Genomic DNA, 17,562 nt, shown 5'->3' on the forward strand with positions numbered 1-17,562 from the left:
TTCCAACTGCAGCATTTAGCTGCAGAAAGCCTTCCTTTTCTTTTTATGCATTTGAAGGCATGATTAATGAAAACTGATTTTTAACTCAATCTGTCAGCTTACTTGTGCTCACTCTGAAGTAGACAGTATATATTTGAGTTAAGAACTATAACATAAATTCATTTTATTCTAGAGTACTTACCATGAACCCGTCCTTACGCCTAGTCCTAATTTGGTTGATGAATTTTAATCAAGGTTAATGAATTTCTCAATATTTCATAGCCACTGCACCTTTCAAACCGTTCTCTTCTGTAACCCATGAGCAGCGTAGGGCAGAGATGTCAGAATGATTAGTGACATCGTCATAAAGTGCTCCCGGTGGAAGTAGTGCTCAGCTCTTTTCATTCAGAGGACTCGCATCCTGCTTTTTTCAAAATAATCATACAGGGGTAACACCGGAGTTGTTGGCAGCCTCCCGGTCAAGGTAAAAGTTCTGCATTTAAAGAAAAAGAGCCAAAGCTTTTCTCTCTATCCTTTGATTGTAAATCTGCCAGAGGAAACCTATTAATTATCCAGTAGAAGGACCTTTTTAGTGAGCTGGACAGTGCTACCTGTCAATTTTTATGAATTCTTCTCTGAGGCTACACTTTGTGGAAGGTCCATGCTCCAATATTTGGCTGGAGAAAAGTTTTCCTGCAATTCAGCCCATTTTTACGACCTCTTTGATTTCCAGAAAATGCAGCCAAAGGAAAGAAATGGTTAAGGCTGTTCAGAGATGCAGTTTTTCTTTTTCTTTTGATAGCTAACTAAGCATGCAAGCCAGCTGTACCAACTGTTGCGAGTGGAGGAAATGGCGTAAGTCTGCTGGGAGAGTACTTGTTCTCATTTATATATATTTGATGTTTCTCTCGCTTATTTTTTTTGTGAAATTTTGGACACGGCTGATGGGTGTGTGTTTGTTTTCTGTGCAGGAGAGTGCCAAAGCTGCCCTGAAGATGAAAGACTGCCAAATGACTGACCGCACAACACAGACTGAACACATGGGGCCAGAGGTGAGTCACTCACAGACAGTAGGCACACTTTAGCTTTGTGAGGCTCTGTCACACAAACAGGGCTTTGTACACTATCTTTTAAGACACCTGAGTCACAAAATTAGGCTCAGTTTTTAACTTTCCAGTGCAAACTCGTTCCTTCCCTATTTTTCTATCCTCATATGTATATCATTGTATTTTATGCTGCGTCACAGCAGCTGTCTCTCTGCCCCTCCTTTTTTTTCCCATCTCTTAAAAACCATCTTTTCATGTTGAACTAAATCTATAATCCATCTTACTTTTTTCTGAAGATATTTTCCTGCAGTGACAGTCATATTATAGTCCACTACCTGCTCCGCCCCTTCTTCCTCCAATTCCCACAGTGCTCAGAGTGCTGTGATGCATCCTACCTGCCTGCTGCCTAACGCCTTCAGCTGACATGGCCTCTTTGGCTTCACTAGGGGCTGACAGTATGGGAACATAGCAGACTTAATGGATGACTGTCTAAAAATGGCTGCCTGTGGAAACAGGAGCAGAGTTTTGGGGTCTGTTTCTTTGTCACTCTTTTCTTTCTTTTAAAACACTTTTTTCCCTCGTCTTCTTTGCTGCTCTCAAGGTTCCTTTATGTCTTTAATCCTGCTGTGTATAAAGTTGGCAAGAAACACTGTTAAAGAGAGAAAGCTTTGCATTTGTGTGAGTGAGTAGGTGCACAGTATTCCCACCAACGCACTGACTTCCCAACACACACTGGCACAGGATAGTGTTTGAGAGCAAATCAAATACATTATTTGGACATTGTAACAGAAACAACAGTTTTGCATGAGCAGCAGTGTCCCTTCATCTCCACGTATTCAGCAACAGAAAAAAATATCATGCAGAGCTATCAGTTTTAAAGCAGTTGATTTTTATTAAGTTTTATTGTCACTTACTACACATGGCAGTCATAGAGATGAGAGCCGGAAGCAGAGACCTCAGAGAGTGGAATGTTAATTGAAAAATCTACTTGTTAAATCAAAGCTAAAAATAATAAATAACACACAGTGGAGTGCAGACTCTTGAGTCACTTGCTGTAGCTATAAAGTCGACAAACACAGTTAAATCAACAGATATGGTTTTGCACCACTACCTAATATCAACCTAAGAAGCTTTGCATCAAAAGTCTGTCATGTTTACCCTGTTCTCTCGAAGCCTCTGTAGAATATTACAATATTAAAGTAGTCAGATTTATGAAATTTATTTCGACTTTGTAACATCTTGGCATCGGCGGATCAAGATCCTGTTTGTGCTTGGACGATATATTTTTTGCCCGTTACAGTGGTCGCAGTGTCAGATTTTGTGATTATAGAATCATAAAATCTTGAATCTGTTGATAGAGATACTGCTCCTCACTCAGTCCTGCTTTCCCTCTTTCTTGACACTTATAATGTGATCTGGAAGAAGGCACTAGCTGGTGATTTGGGATAAGACTTTAAACAGATAGTGGCAACCAAGGCTTTATGTGTTTACCACACAGCTAAACGTGCTAGTTACGATAGCTGGTGAACCTTATACTAGAACTTCAAAGAAGCCACAGAGCTGCGTGTTTTAATTTTTGTATGTCTTTGGTATACAACTTCACTTTTCTATGACATAAAATGGTTCATTATCTTGCTTGATCCCCATTTTCCTGCCTAACCCAAATCAACACCCCGCACAGTTCAGACCGGGCTACCTGGTCAGATTATTGTGTCGATACAGTGTAGTCCAACAAAAACACAAAGCATTCATAATTTGTGCATCTGTGCTTTAACAATGTCATTACTCAAATTAGAGATTGAACACACATGCCTACTTTTTATGCCAGCTGAGTAAAGTAATCAGGTAATTGGATACGCCTTTAATCAAAATAACTGGTGAGAACCTTAATATTTACTTTACCCGACTGGAAACCGAGCTGTTTTGGGCTATGAACATGTAGTGCTAGTAGATGTTTCTGTTGTCGGGAGAATGGAAAGTAAATATGAAACAGACAAGACAAATATGCCTTTTTTCACACAGGGTTTTGAAAGGTCTGTCACACACATTAGCTATCGAAAATAGCACAGATCTACAGTAGCTGCAGTGCACTTTTGACCAGGTCCACACAGGCAGGCTTAAGAGAAGAAAAATTCTGTGAATCTTGACACCAAAATTGCAGTGTAGTGCAGGATTGCTAGTGACACTCCCCCTACTTTGTTTCTCTGTGATGCACAGTGAGTCACCAAAACAGGTGCAGGCAAGGCAGGGACCTTGCTGTGCCTCAGAAAAATGCTACTTTACTGCTACATATGTATGATGATACAATCCTGAAGCCTATAATTTTACCATACCTGCAATCATTCTCCCTATCAGTTGTTTGTCGTATACATCTGTTGGTTACTTCACTTCAATTTTTTTTTTGGCTTCATTTGCAATTACTGGCTAATGGACTTCTCAAAACGTAGTCTGAAGTAGCTATGTGCAGTTTTTTGGTGCTCAAGGCTAAAGTAAATAAAGGTGTGGCGCTCTGTTTGCAGTTGTATTGGTGTGCAAATTTGTATGCATGCCCATGTGTCTGCCTATGCAAGTGTGTATGTGTGTATGGTTGTTTTGCGAAGTAGCCATTAGTCCTGGCCTTGGACAGCGGTGTCAATAAAATGCTGTTGGAAGTGTCAGAGTAACTTCAGTAAAATAGGTTGCGTTATGCCTCATACAGTATAATTCACTCATTAATGCTGCTGTTTGTGTGTTTTATGTGTTGTCAGTATCAGTATGGCCATGCCATTAATGGGACATGACTTTAGTTGAATTATTACTCATTGTTTGTCCTGACGAAGGGACTGCATATTGAGCAGTTACTGTTGTTTGATACCCTAAGTTCTAATATTTTTTTCCTCCCTGACTTTCTGATTGCTTTTAATTCTTTTCATTAAAACTAATTTCAGACAATCACTTTGATTTGCCTCACCAGGACCACCAGGTAGTGAAAAATATGTTCGGCTGCGATGTAGTGCATATAAAGAGAGATTCAAGCTCTAAAGATTCACTCAGTTATATCCACTCTCTGAGGTGAAGTGGTTTGATTAATTGGTGGGTAATCATTTTAATTCAAGAAGTGCCACTAATTGTCTCATCTGCTCCGCAGGTGGAAAACAGTGATGTTAGCATGCTGTATTGGTCTGTTTAACAGCAGTAGGACAAAAGTCTTATGGGCGTTGAAGGTGCTCATTGAAGTATCGAAGGTACTTTGGACGTATGCAGTTTTCCAAAAAACTCTTTTACCACGCTGTAAAGGAAGGAATATAGGCGTGGATCATATAGCGATCTCTTCATCTTAATAGAGTCCATCCAGCTTTAAGAAGTCTGGTCAGTACTCCAGAGTATGGCTTTGGTGTCTATTATAAGAATATTACCTGGCTATACAGCCTTCCATATGTTCAAGCCCCTCGAGAAGATGGTCCCTTAATTAGAGGAGCAGCTGGTTGCCCGCTAGCAAGCTAGGCTAGCAATGCAGGTGACTTAACTCAGCAGTAGATTTCAGCATGTGTGGCCTGATTTTATGCCGTGCTCCACCCCACCCCCCACCATGTGTGCATAAAAGCGAGGGGAAGAGTAACAGAGTGCATTGCTACAGCATGGAGCAAGCCTATATAGGTTAGCTACCCCAGTGCATCAAGGACAGTCTGCTAGCAACAGAAAGTGTGTCTACAAGTGGGGCAGCTATTTCTACTGCCTCTACCACTTTCGCGGGGTCGACCATCTCACTCTCTCCGTTTCTCTCTCTCTACCTCACGCTCCCTATTTTCTGGAACGTCCTCTTGCTTTTCCTCACTTGGTTTTCGTCCTTTCTTTCTTCCATCCTGCTTTTGATCGCTGACCCCCCGAAAGCACAGAAGTTAGCTTTCAGAAGCTCTCCTCTCCGAGCTCAGGAAATTCATGTGGGATTGTCCTGCCCTGGTTTCCCTGCCTCTGACACTCTGTCCCAGGGACAGCTCCTGGCCCCGTACTCAACAGATCTACAACTTCAGGCTGACATTTCACATTATACCACTTGTATTCTACTTTTCTGACCTTCTACTAAGGTCAGAAAGAGAAGAGCTACTTGAATTTCACGTGCGTATGCCTCACTTCTCACTGACAAGTACAGGGTGTCCTTTCAGGTGATTGATTGCATAAATTTTGAGTCCAATTAGATTAAAGATACTCATCTTGTTACTTTCCTACTGTTGTAGCTGGAAAAACGAGCAAAGTTAGGCAAATTTAATATGCTGTAATAATAATTTTTTAAAAAACAAGACCCTTAATCAAGCACATTTTAGTCCAGTGACCTTTTTCAGCTGATTTAAGCTTTGGTGTGACGACAGATTGCCAGAATAAATTGGCAAGAATAATGGGAAAACTGAGACCTCGGTAAAAGAGTAAAAGTGCAATAAAAATGTGAATTTGATGTGTAACTAATGAAATAAAAATCTGTCTGCATAGGGCTGCTCAATTAATCGAATTTTAATCACGATTACGATCTGGGCTTTCAACGATCATTAAAAATGACTGAGCCGATTATTAGCCCCTCCCTCATTTATCCGCGACACCTTAAAGGCCGGTCCGTGAAAATATTGTCGGGCATAAACCGTCCGTGGCGCAAAAAAGGTTGGAGACCGCTGATTAAGAGGACCCGAGGGAAGCTCGGAAAGCTAAGCAGAAGTTATTTGGAGAGTGACTGCCGTTGGTTGAAAAGAGAGTTTAAAAAAAAAAAACTTCAGTGGTGTTGCACACTATTTTATATTATTTTTTTAAAGTCATTGTTAACCCTTTAAAGCCGGTCAGAGCTGCATGCTCCGTTTTGCGTAACTATTGTTAAATCCCTGTAGAACCGGAACCGTGTAAGCTAGCGCAATAATTTGTTTTGCATATGAAACTGGAGGAGTTGTACTTACATCTGATGCCATCAGCTTGTCCTCGGTCACGGTTTCCTTCCACATATAGCTTTGCAAAAATTGCATAAAAAGCGCTTGCAGGAACAAAAACATAATATTCCAGAAACAGGCTTTGCCGTTCCTATCAGCTGTTCGTAACACTTCCCAAAGTGAAATGATGCACCTGCTGTTTTCTTTGCAAATTTGCATCATAGGATTGTTTTTTGTTTTTCCTGCAGTATATAAAAATTGCTGTATCTCCAAAATAAAACTATGAAGACACTCAAAATAAATTTCCTGTGGTGGGAAACTATTTTTTGCAACTTTATTGTATTTAAAGTTTTGAGGGATAAACCTCTTAAATTTCTCCAAGTAGAAATATATGTAAACAAAACAAAAGCGATTTTCAATTTTTTTTGTAGTTTATTGCACTTTTTTGCAATTTATGTAATTACTATGGACTTAATGCATACATATTATTAAAATATGGGCTATAACAGTTGTATTGATGTATAGCAACTTGAAATGCTCCCACAAATGGCACTACAACATGTAAAAAAAATAATAATATAAGCTCTGGTGGACTTGGTTCTATGGTAGGTCTTAAAGGGTTAAATAAATATCGTCAAATAATCGTGATCTCAATTTCAGTGAAAATAATCGTGATTATCATTTTTGCCATAATCGAGCAGCCCTATGTCTGCATATATGATATGTTTATTCATTAAGTGGCTATGGTCCAGTTGCCTTTTTTGTATTGCAATCTGTGTGATTTTGGATTCTGTGTACTAAAACAGATTTAGACATGTGTCATATAGTTGGTATTCTGGATCCTTATCACAAGAGCTATGAAAGAAAGTCTCACAACCCAGCAGCCAACTTGGAATGAATCGAGACAGTTACTTTGAAGCCTCTATCTATCTACAGTAAAGCGTCATAACTTTATTTACAGTGGTAACTAGAACACATGGAATCAGCATTCAAATCCAGCACGCACCATTTAAAAACTCTGGTGACTGTTTTCCCCATCATGTAAACAGTTCACAACAGATTCAGTAACAGCTTAGTTCAAACAGTGTCTCTGATTGTCTCACAAGAGCTTCGAAACAAGGCCGTGCTGTGGATGCAGTGAGACTCTTCTTCTTCTTCTTCTTTTGGATGCTCGTTTTAGGGTTTGCCACAGCAGATCATCTGCCTCCATCTCACCCTATCCCTAGCATCCTCTTCTGTCACGTCACCCCTCTGTGTGTCCTCCTTCACTACATCCATAAACCTCTGAGGTCTTCCTCTTTTCCTCCTGCCTGGCAGCTCTAGCCGACCCAGCCACAGGGTAGGCCATGAGCCAGTGTACTCCGAGTGCTGCCCCAAGCAGGGATAAAACAGGGGGGTTGGGTCAGGAAGAGCATCCGGGGCAAAATTGTGGCCGAATCAAACATGCGGATACAGTAAATTTAAAAAAGTTAAAATGCACCGGCACTGCTTTTTCAATATGGACATACACTTTTGCTGACAAAGCGGAAACGGTCATCACTGTCTACTGTGTGAATGTGTCAGCACAGCATGATTGATTACAGTGTTTTAGTTTTAGATGTTGACCTGGCTTTAGCATTTCAGAATTCCCCCGTTGATTTCTATGCATCCTTAAGCTGACAAGTAGCATCCTAGCTTTAGTCAAACACAAACTGGAAAGTGTCAACTGACCCCATTTTTTCTATTGTACACTTAAAGATTTCTCTTTCTGTGATTGTGCCAATGTTGAGTTGGCAGGTAAGGTGAAAGGGAAACTGAGAAAGAGTACAAAAAAGAAGGTGCCTGGAGAAAAAGGCGAGGAGCTATTTTATGTCCGCGGAGACTCTTAAGAGCTGGAGATGTGGTGGCTGTTTGAAAGTTTCTTAGAGTGGATTCAGTCAATTGAGATTGCTTTCTTTCACCAAGCTAATTTCATGGGCATTCTTAAAAGGAACGTTTTATGGATGGGATCAAAAGCTCTTGATAGTTAGCTCACTCTTTCCTGTTCCCTTTCTTACTTTGTCCCCCTCACTCCTTTACTCCGTCGTATTGTATTCTCAGTAGATTTGTGCAACTTTCCTTTTTTTTGCCTCCTACTTCTTTCTCCTTTTCTCCCCTTGCTCTATTCCCACCCATCTCCTCATCCCCTATCGCCTCAGTGGCATCTAAAAAGAATGACAGGAGCGCCTCGTTTATGGTCTGTTTGTGGGCCATTACATTTGAATAAAGAAACATTTAAGAAGATCATGCAGATTCTTTCCTCTTTGTCTATCATTCTGGTTTACTGTCTCAAAAGCAGTACACTGTGCTACGGAGTACATTTTTCTCCCACGTTTAATGAGGAGAAGGAGCATCTTTTTGAGTTTGGTGGGTCATTTCGAATGAAAATGTGCCGGCGTTTTTTTTTTTGAGTGAATGTTGAAACTCACAGACTAACACCACCTGACAGGTCATCATGATAAAACACAATCATTTATACATATTTAGGTTTAGAAAATAAAAGTGTTAGTGCTTATAGTTGGTGGCTGTTGTTAAAAGCCAAAGTGATTGTAAACAACACATTTAATAAGAGTTTAATTTACCTTATGATGGAAGCGAAACCCATATATACTTACTCAATACTTTCATTTCTAGAAATTGCTACTACAGTGTTGAACCTCCTCTTGCCTCCAATTTTGCGAGTTTCTTCTTATTAAAAGCGATTCCCACTGTCGCTAAGTGCTTGCGCTACAGAGGCTGTTTGATTGTTGGAGTCTTCTTTGTATTGTTGTAGGGTCTCTGTCATATGGGTGTGTGTGTGTGTGTATATATATATATATATATATATATATATATATATATATATATATATATATATATATATATATATATATATATATATATATATATATATATAAGTGCTTTGAGGCAACTGCTGTTGTTGTGACTGGATCTTGTATAAATGAAACTGAATTGAACCAGCTTGAGATGTTTTGAGCCTTATTTATGACATGGTGTGCTATCCTGCTGGAAGCAGCCATCAGAAGATGGGTACACTGTGGTCATGAAGGGATGGACATAGCAGAACTGCTAAGGCAGACTGTCGCGTCATGTGGTATCAAGTGTGCCATTTCTGATCCAAGCGTTGCACCAGAAATCGAGAATCATCTGACCAGCCTATGCAGGAAGATCCCAGATCAGCAGTTTCTGAAATACCAGACCAGCCAGTTTGGCACCAACAAACACTCCACGTGCAAAGTCAAATAAATCACCTTTATTCCACATTCTGATAGTTGGGTCGAACTTTAGCGTGGCATCTCGTTTGTGTCTACATGTTTAAGTTCATTGAGTTGCTACAATGTGATTGGCCGATTAGGTATTTACAGCAACAAACAGTTGAACAGGTGTACCTAATGAAATTGGTCCATGAGTTTAAATGGGTCACAAAGCATAACAAGCCTGTATTTTTATGAGTTAGACTTAGGTTTGAAATCACTCTGCTTTCAAAATAGCATACTTTCCAGTTTCTGTGGTTTCACTGCTGCTCAAGACTAGCAGATAAATGTTTAGACATAATTAGATGTGTTGAATAACTAAAACTCTGACAGCTAATGTCAGTGCAGGGCAGCAAAAACAGAAATAGATATTTATATATGTCTGTGCATAACCCCGAAGCAAAGGACAAGTTTATTCTGCTGACACGTCTCCCTGTGGGGACAGCCCTTTAAAGTTCTTTCTGAGAAAACAATTTTGTGGAGAAAAGCAGCACATATAGTCTCCTGTACCGTTTAAGTTTTAAAGTACAGATTGATTTTTTTTTTTCAGCGGCTGTGTATCATGGTTGGGGCAGAGATTTCTTCTTCTTCTGTGACCTCACCAACCGAGCAGACAATATTTTCTTCATTGTTGTTCTCTTTCAGCTTGTGGTTGAATTACAACATTAAGACATTCACAGCAACTACTTCAAGGATCTTTGTTTGCATATCATCACATTTCCACAAAAATGTGTTCAAAACTTTAGGTTGTTTTTCTCCATGTCAGCTCTTTAATAGTAGACTGATTGTAAAAAAAAAAAAAAGGTCCCCAGTTAACTGATCAGTTGCAGTAATGATGCTTGCAAACTGGAGCCACCTTTTAGCCAAGTGAAATGATTGCCCCGACACTTGTACGAACTAAAGCATCCTTTTTCTTTGCCTTTGTTCTGGGGATGTTTTTGTCTAGAGTTATTGATCAATCGAGTCCGGTGGGAAAAGAAGCCTTTAGTGTAGTATTCCTGTACTTATAGCCACCTATTACTGCTATGGTTACACAGATCATGTTCAGCGAACCCCCCGTTTTCAATGCGAGCTCCTAAAAATCACAGCTAACTTATCCATCCGTGTCTTCCTGGAGCTGGGGATCCTGAATCAGTATTTAATACAGATCTCCAGCATTAGTGCTCTCCACGTCTGTGCCAGTTTAAGCCAGAGGATGGAGGGTCCAGTGATGATTGTGACTATGTAGGTCTCCGACTCCTATTCCTGTAAAGTAGATCATTTTGTACAGCCTAGTCCTTACTGAGTAATGGTGCTGCTAAAAGAGAAAAGGAAGGAAGCGAGAACGAGGAGGAGCGTGAGAGATGCAGCTTTCTGTCCTACTTATAGTTTTCATAAATTCTTCTCTTTTTATTACTTTATATCCAACTCACGTCGTGTCCTTTCATATTCTTTCTTACTTACCTGTCTGAAATTTAATTGTTTCTTCCTTGTTTGTGCCCCTTCATTGCTTTTGGTTTTCCTATTCCTACATTCATCACTTTTCTTCAGTCTGATCTGTCCATAAACTTCCAAGCATTTCTTTTGCCTTTATTTACTCTTTTCTTTCCATCCTCTTCACATTTCTCATCCATTCCTTAATATCCTTTTATTCTTCCTCTGTTCTCATCTTTATTATCAGCCTTTCCACCCATGTACCCCTCTGTTCACAGTCCGTCCCTCTCGCTCGTCTCTCTCAACTCCTTTATTACCGTTACGCTGTCACCCTGCCTTGGCCTTCCTCGTCGCTATTCATGCTGTGTTACAGGTTTCTTCTGGTCTCCATCCCACAGCATCACACCTTTAGGGCCAACTTTTCACAGTGTTCCTCTTTTATTCCACTTTAACTGGGCTGCATTACGTATTGCTGAGTTTTAGGGAGGTATGCACAAAACAGGTCAGCTGCAACCCACAGGTAGCTCTGCATGGAACAAGGAAGGCCCCCACTGGCACCGGGCACAGAAAACACTGAACAATGAACGAATTGTGAGGCATAACAGTGAGGTGATAGACAGTAGCTCTGATAATACTGAGGGACAAGCTGTGGAGAAAAATATAAGCAGTAGGCAGACAGAACCGTGCGCTAGATAGAAAGTCTGACAACCGAGGCTGAAAAAACAGCAAATCAAGTGAATCAAACACCAGAAATGTTGAAAATATACACGTGGAAATCTTAGAAGATGACTTCCTGTCTCAGTGCTCTGATATTGTCTCAAAAATAAGATCAGTAGTCATATTCACCCGAGGAGATCGGTAATTTCCTAGAAAATGGCAGACAGTTTGTTATATTTCTTTTGTAAAGATTAGAAAGCTGGCTAGTCAAGAATAGCCAACTCAAAAGAAACTGTTTAGCCTAAAAGAGATGCTTCAGACAGCAAATAAATTGGTTAAAACAAAGTAAATATAGAGAAGAAAAATGGCTTAACTAAGTAGCATGTACCTGAGGCTGAGTTGGTAATAACTCAAAGACTTGCTTTTTAGGAAAACGGGTACCTCTTGTAATCCTTTCATCATACCTATCAGTTCACTGGACTGGTTAGCATTCAGAGCCTTTTGTCTTCAAACTGCACAAGAGTTTCTTCACCTTAAGCAACAGGTCTGGATTAAATAAAAAGAAAAAAGGATCTGGTCTGGTTCCTCTATCCCCGGCTGATGTAGACACTCAACAGACCTCCTCTTTAACCAGTCAGTCCTCCATACTTTAAATTCTGTTTTCAACTCAGACAGCGTTTTAAACTCTGTGGTACTGTTGGGAGTAACTTTTGTTTTACCCACTGACTTTGAGGATTCTCAGTTCTAACCATGTGCTGATAATCCTCAGACCAGCTGGCCAGGCAGGCTAAGAAACTTTAAATGTCAGTGTCTTCTGGAGAAGATTCTGTAGGAGGTGAAGTGTGGTCATCCTGGTCTTTTTACGGAGCAACCCAAGGATCAAAATACCAGACTTCTTCAAAGAAGAAGGCCTTAGAAAGCTTCTCTCTCATTTAGCAGGTGTTCACGAATCAAGGTGGTTTTGTTTTGTTGTTTTTTGTTTTACAAGGTTTCTAGAGGAGGCTTGAAGTTGCTGTGCAAAACTCCCAGAAGAGAACTGCAGAAGAGGCTACATGTAGGCATACAGTACAGGGCATAATGACCATGAAGCAAGAAGTCTTTGTGTGTTTTACTAAGCTGATGAAAGTCTGAGCTCTCCAAGACTGGTACCCTTTTCTCAGTACTGCAGGCAGTTTGTTGGTTTAGGGTCTTATAGGTGTTAGAGGACAGGCCTTATATTTCTGGTTCCTGATATTCTGCTGCACAGTGCAGGCATATTTGTCTAGTGATTTTATTTGTATTCTTTTTTTTATTTTTTTGGGATCAAGCTGAACAGATGAAGACAAACAAAATCATGATGGGTGCATGTGTTCGGAGGTTGGCTGGCTGCACGTCTTAGAGTAGAGGTCAGCTGATATATTGACAGGGCTGACATTAAATATTTGCCAGTACACGGGTATCGCATTTATAACTTCCAGTTAAAAATGTTGTAGCTATTGATGTTGCATATTTTGTCCACCTGAGGTCACTCTACAGCTTTTGGTAACGCGCGACGAACAAAAATTTGGGCAAATTTGAAAAAAAGTAATCCATGAAAGATTGATATTTTTTTAGTCAATCCATCCATTTTCTTCTGCTTATCTGGGGCCTGGTCGCGGGGGCAGCAGCCCAAGCAGAGAAGCCCAGACCTCCCTCTCCCCAGCCACCTCTTCCAGCTTGTCCGGGGGAACACCCAGGCGTTCCCAGGCCAGCTGAGCAATATAATCCTGGCGGAGCGATCCCTGGCTACCAAGACTGGCAATATTTATTTATTTTTTGTTATATTCTGTTATTATATTATCTTGGTAATGAATCATAAGTAAACACACACAAAACTGTTAGGGAATCAGTTTATACTTCAAGCGTTTGAAAGATAAAAAAAATCACAAGAATATCGGTATCGATATCGAACTTTAAAATCAGATATCAGTCAGGCTCTAGTATGGGGTTTGTATATAATAAAATCCTGTCATACCTCTAAGAGGTTGATTTGCTTATTAAGTTGAAGAGATTGTGTGCAGCAGCTCAGTAATAATAAATGCACAGTACAAGCAGCCATTTATTTATTTAGTTTATATGTTTTATTTTGGGGGTCGTAAAGGAAGGGTTTAATAGTCACAGAGGTCGGGTGTCTGTGCCTTCTTTTTTCGTATGTGTGAGGTAAATTTGATAGAGCAGGTCATCTGCTGATCAGAAGGTTGGTGGTTCGATTCCTGGCTCCCTCAGTCTGCATGCCAAATATCCTTGGGCAAGATACTAACCCACACTTGCTCTCCGATGCATCCATCAGAGTATGAATGTGTACGAATGTATGTTAGTTAAAAAGCACTGACAAAGCATAGAGTGGTTGTGTGAATGGGTGTGTATGGGTGAATGTGGCGTGTTGTATAGAGCGCTTTGAGTACTCCAGGAGAGTAGAAAAGCGCTATATAAAAATCAGTCCATTTACCATTTACCATCTAAAATGCTATATAGCTCATCTGCTGTCTTCATAATGTTTTGAAATGCAGTAAAATAAAGGGAACAATAAAACAATTTAGAATCAGCTTTGGTGAGGCTAACACTTTACTGGCACCATTAAGGCCTCCTTAACAGTCGAAAGTCTTGTTAACAGGAGATTATGTAACATTTTACCACTACAAAGCCTGGACGCATTAAGTAGTCCATTTGGGGCTCCTGAGCTGACCATTATATTAAGTAGTAATGATATGCAGTCAGCAAAACCGAAAACACGTTGGGCTCTATTTAAAAAAATTACTGTAGCGTGACAAAAAAAATAACAAACTTTAAGATTATGTTATAAATAGACAGTGTTTTTCCTCTGGTATCTTAAGAGAAGTGTTAACTAATCATATTTATTCATACATTTTGTTTCACAGTGTAAAAATTCAAATAATTATAGTAACAGGAATATAACCTTGCCAGCTGGGACATCATTAATATGGATAACGGAGGTAACTGCGGAGGGAAAAAGCCATGGAAATGCTGTTAGCTGGGTATTGTTCCTACATGTTTACACAATTGCCCAAAAATGATGTCCTTGTCTGTTGGCTTTAAACACATTGTTGTGGAATTGCTATAACATTTGTAGTTTTTGGCAAGTGAATTTCTGTGTGGGTACAGGAAAGAACAAGCATGTGTGGGAACATGAAGAACAAAGCACCAGTATTTATAAACCCTCTACTTTGCTGTGGTGTCACCCACTAGCTCTATTTTCTTCTTCTGCTCATCAAAAACCAATGTCATTGACGCAAAACACCACACAGTTCTTCAGTAGTATAAAAAGGAAGCGAGTGTGCAGTCGTTTCGCATTGCCGAGTCGTCGGAAAGAAAGTATCAGGTGCGCATGTATAGAGTCGCTATGAGTGAGTGAGATATGAACAAATGAACTGTAGTGCAAGACATGATGCGGTCCAACAGAAGGAACAAGGATTCAGCTTTCTAAGCATTGTAAGCTTCTTTGCATCAATGACTATTCCTGTTCAGTTTGGAAAGACCTGTTAGCGGTGTTTAGACGTAATGAGAAGTTACAGTCATGCATATTAAGCTGGCAGGAAGTGTTAGAGGCTCCTTTAGGATTGCTGTGAAGTTGAAAACTATGTTTCCCTCTTCTGATCTAAATACAATTCCTCTTTGTCTCCGACCCCTTCTTCTTCTTCTTCTTCTTTTCTTTTTCTTTTTGGCTGCTTGTTATTTTGTGTCATCATCTCTTTTGTTTACAGGGCATCAAGGCCCATGGAAGCACTACTTTGTCAACAAGGAGACAACTGAGTGAGTGTCTCTGTTCTGCTATCACCTGACTGAACGTGACTGTGTCTATGTAGTGGTCTATCTTGATGTACTAGATGGAAGCACAGGGGGTCTTGGTACTAGGGCTTGATTCATCTGTACGGCTCTACTCTGATCTTCACTTGTTTTGCTTCACAAAATGAGCTAATCCAGTTCTTGACATCCACTGTTAGAACTGATTACATTCTTTGATTAACCTGACTTTACTCACGTAACTTTTCAGTTATATTATGAGCACTCCACATCTGGAATGACTGTCTCACTACAGACTGAAGTAGATCGGAGAATGGATGCTGGTTTTGTGAAGTAAAATCATGACAAATAGTACATTGAGCCAGTTGTAAGAATCAATCAAGCCCCAGTGTGGAGACCCTCCGTCCGATAATGAATGCCACCTGCACTGCCTTGTCCTGTAACGTAGACAAGAATGCTGCCTATTTATTATACCTATGTGAATCAATCCTGCCTAAAAGGGATGGTGACCGAGAAAGATCTTGGCTCCAAGATCATCTCTTTTCTTGTTTAAATCAATGTAACTGAGCTGCTCTGTCTGTTGGAGTTCACTGAAAAAGCCAATGTAATATTTTCTGTGGTTTATGTCAGAGTGGGAAAAATCTGTTCAAGCAGAAGACAGTGGTACAGATAATTTCTCTTATACTGCAATTCGATGGTGCAGATCATCTCTGTTATAAGCCGGTGAGCTTGACAAATGGCATGGTTTCAGATATTGAACAGTGTGCAGTGTAGTCTCCGTTTCTAAGTTCACAAAGCATTCAAGTGCCAAATCATGAGTTTAGCCCATTTGAAGAAATCTAAATCTATATCTTTTCTCGGTATCCACATGTTATTTACAGGGTCTTATTTTCCCTGTTAAGCGCTTTAAAGAATGGGACGTGCCATCCCAACAAATTAACAACCCAGAAGATGTCCACAAAGTGAAACTGTTCAAAGTGGACCACTTTATCAAATATTCTTTAAGTGTTTTCACTTCAAAAGATTCATCAACTTCATTTCAACTTCCACGCGAGCTGTATGAAAAGTTTACATGCTGTGAAGTCAGTCGCTGCACAGAAAATATTATGTTGTAGGGAAGTTCAGGAACTTCCCAAGGTGAAAATTCCTCTGGGGACCTAAAGAAAGTAGTTTTTTTTGTGTGTTTTGTTTTTTAAAGTGTATTCCCTGCCTACCTTCCTGCACTGTACTAAAGTCGAGCATGCTTTAGGATTCAGAGCACCAGTGCTTGAATGTAGTGTCCCGGTCTCTCTTCTCCTGCTCTTGTGTGAACTTTAACCCTCCCCGTCATTGCACTATGAACTGCGATCCCAGCTGTCACAATATGCAAGCCTTTTATTGACGCCTGTGACCTGTGACCTTCCCCAGACAGGCTTCATCCTTCCCTCCCCTCTCTACTCAGCCCACCCTGGCATTACATAACATACACACAAGCCTTGATAGACACAGGCATTGATTCAGTATAACGCTTGCACATGAAGACCTTCGAGTTTTCAAGGACACGTCTTATGTTAACCATCAATTACAAAGGAACCATTTTTGTTGCTTCTGAGGTAAATAACCTCCGTGTTTGAAGGTTAAAGCACAAAGAGACTGTAAAAGCCATCGGTGCCCCATTTACGCAAGGGCACCTACACACTTCCACGTCTTTGTATGTGCATACGGTTGTTTGCCTCTGTGTGTGGAGTTGAGTTATTTTTACCCAAACATACAGGTTTGCTGCAAGAATACCTCATCATTTTTGTGTGTGCCTGTGTGCTAATGTGCACGTGGTGATGATTCTTTTTTTTCTCATTAAACTCCTCAAGGACTGACAGTAATGCTGTGATGTTGAATTATTAGTCACTTCTGGACCTGTTGCAGTGAAAACAACATAATGAGCTAAACCTCATTTGCAAGGTCAAACCAAGTGGAAACCAAAACGGAGGAGGCTAAAGGCACAGATTCCTCTTAACGCAGTTCTCATAATGTCCACTTTGGTGGAAAAGACCTTAAATTTTTGGGAGGCAGGTCTTGCAAAAACGTCCTAGTGTAATTATACAACTTCACAGTAAGTGAGCTTTCCTTAACTTTAAGTTAAACTGATTTAATATTCCTGAGGTTCGCTGATATATAATCATCTGCAATTATGAAAAATGTAATTTAACTGCAATAAAGGCAAGAAAGCACAAGTAGAGTAATAAATCTATCTAAATATTGTTATTTGTTAGGATAGCAAACTAAGTTAAAGTTTTTATACCCAAATTTGAGCCGGCACACTGGACTTCTCTGAGAAGTCTGAAATTAATCACTCAAAGCATTCAACCACTAAAACTAATTTTTCTGTTCAAGGCTGCAAGTAAATAAATGCAATTTGGCACCTTAACCCCAAAATAATAGGATGCTTTATTATTTTATTTATTATTTTCAGATTTTTTTGTAAAAAAGAGTACACAATGTTCATATTTATGTGTTGGTAGTTGGAGATCTAACTTTTTTGGTTCCTGTTCA

General features: G+C 39.9%; 1 protein-coding gene across 2 annotated transcripts in view; it reads left to right on the plus strand.

The window, feature by feature from the left end:
- ccser1 (coiled-coil serine-rich protein 1) overlaps positions 1–17,562 on the plus strand; it is a 129,867-nt gene that overhangs the window by 74,025 nt on the left and 38,280 nt on the right. For both annotated transcript variants that reach the window (XM_086314606.1, XM_086314607.1), the window contains exon 10: positions 951–1,031. In XM_086314606.1, coding sequence (XP_086170732.1) covers positions 951–1,031 — 81 coding nt within the window. The remainder of the gene's footprint in view (positions 1–950; positions 1,032–17,562) is intronic.

This window comes from Aulonocara sp. 'chitande type north' Nkhata Bay, linkage group LG12 (assembly GCF_057382095.1).
Source record: "Aulonocara sp. 'chitande type north' Nkhata Bay isolate Kocher_YH1m ecotype deep benthic linkage group LG12, A_spYH_male_GT1.1, whole genome shotgun sequence".
Lineage (NCBI taxonomy): Eukaryota > Metazoa > Chordata > Actinopteri > Cichliformes > Cichlidae > Aulonocara > Aulonocara sp. 'chitande type north' Nkhata Bay.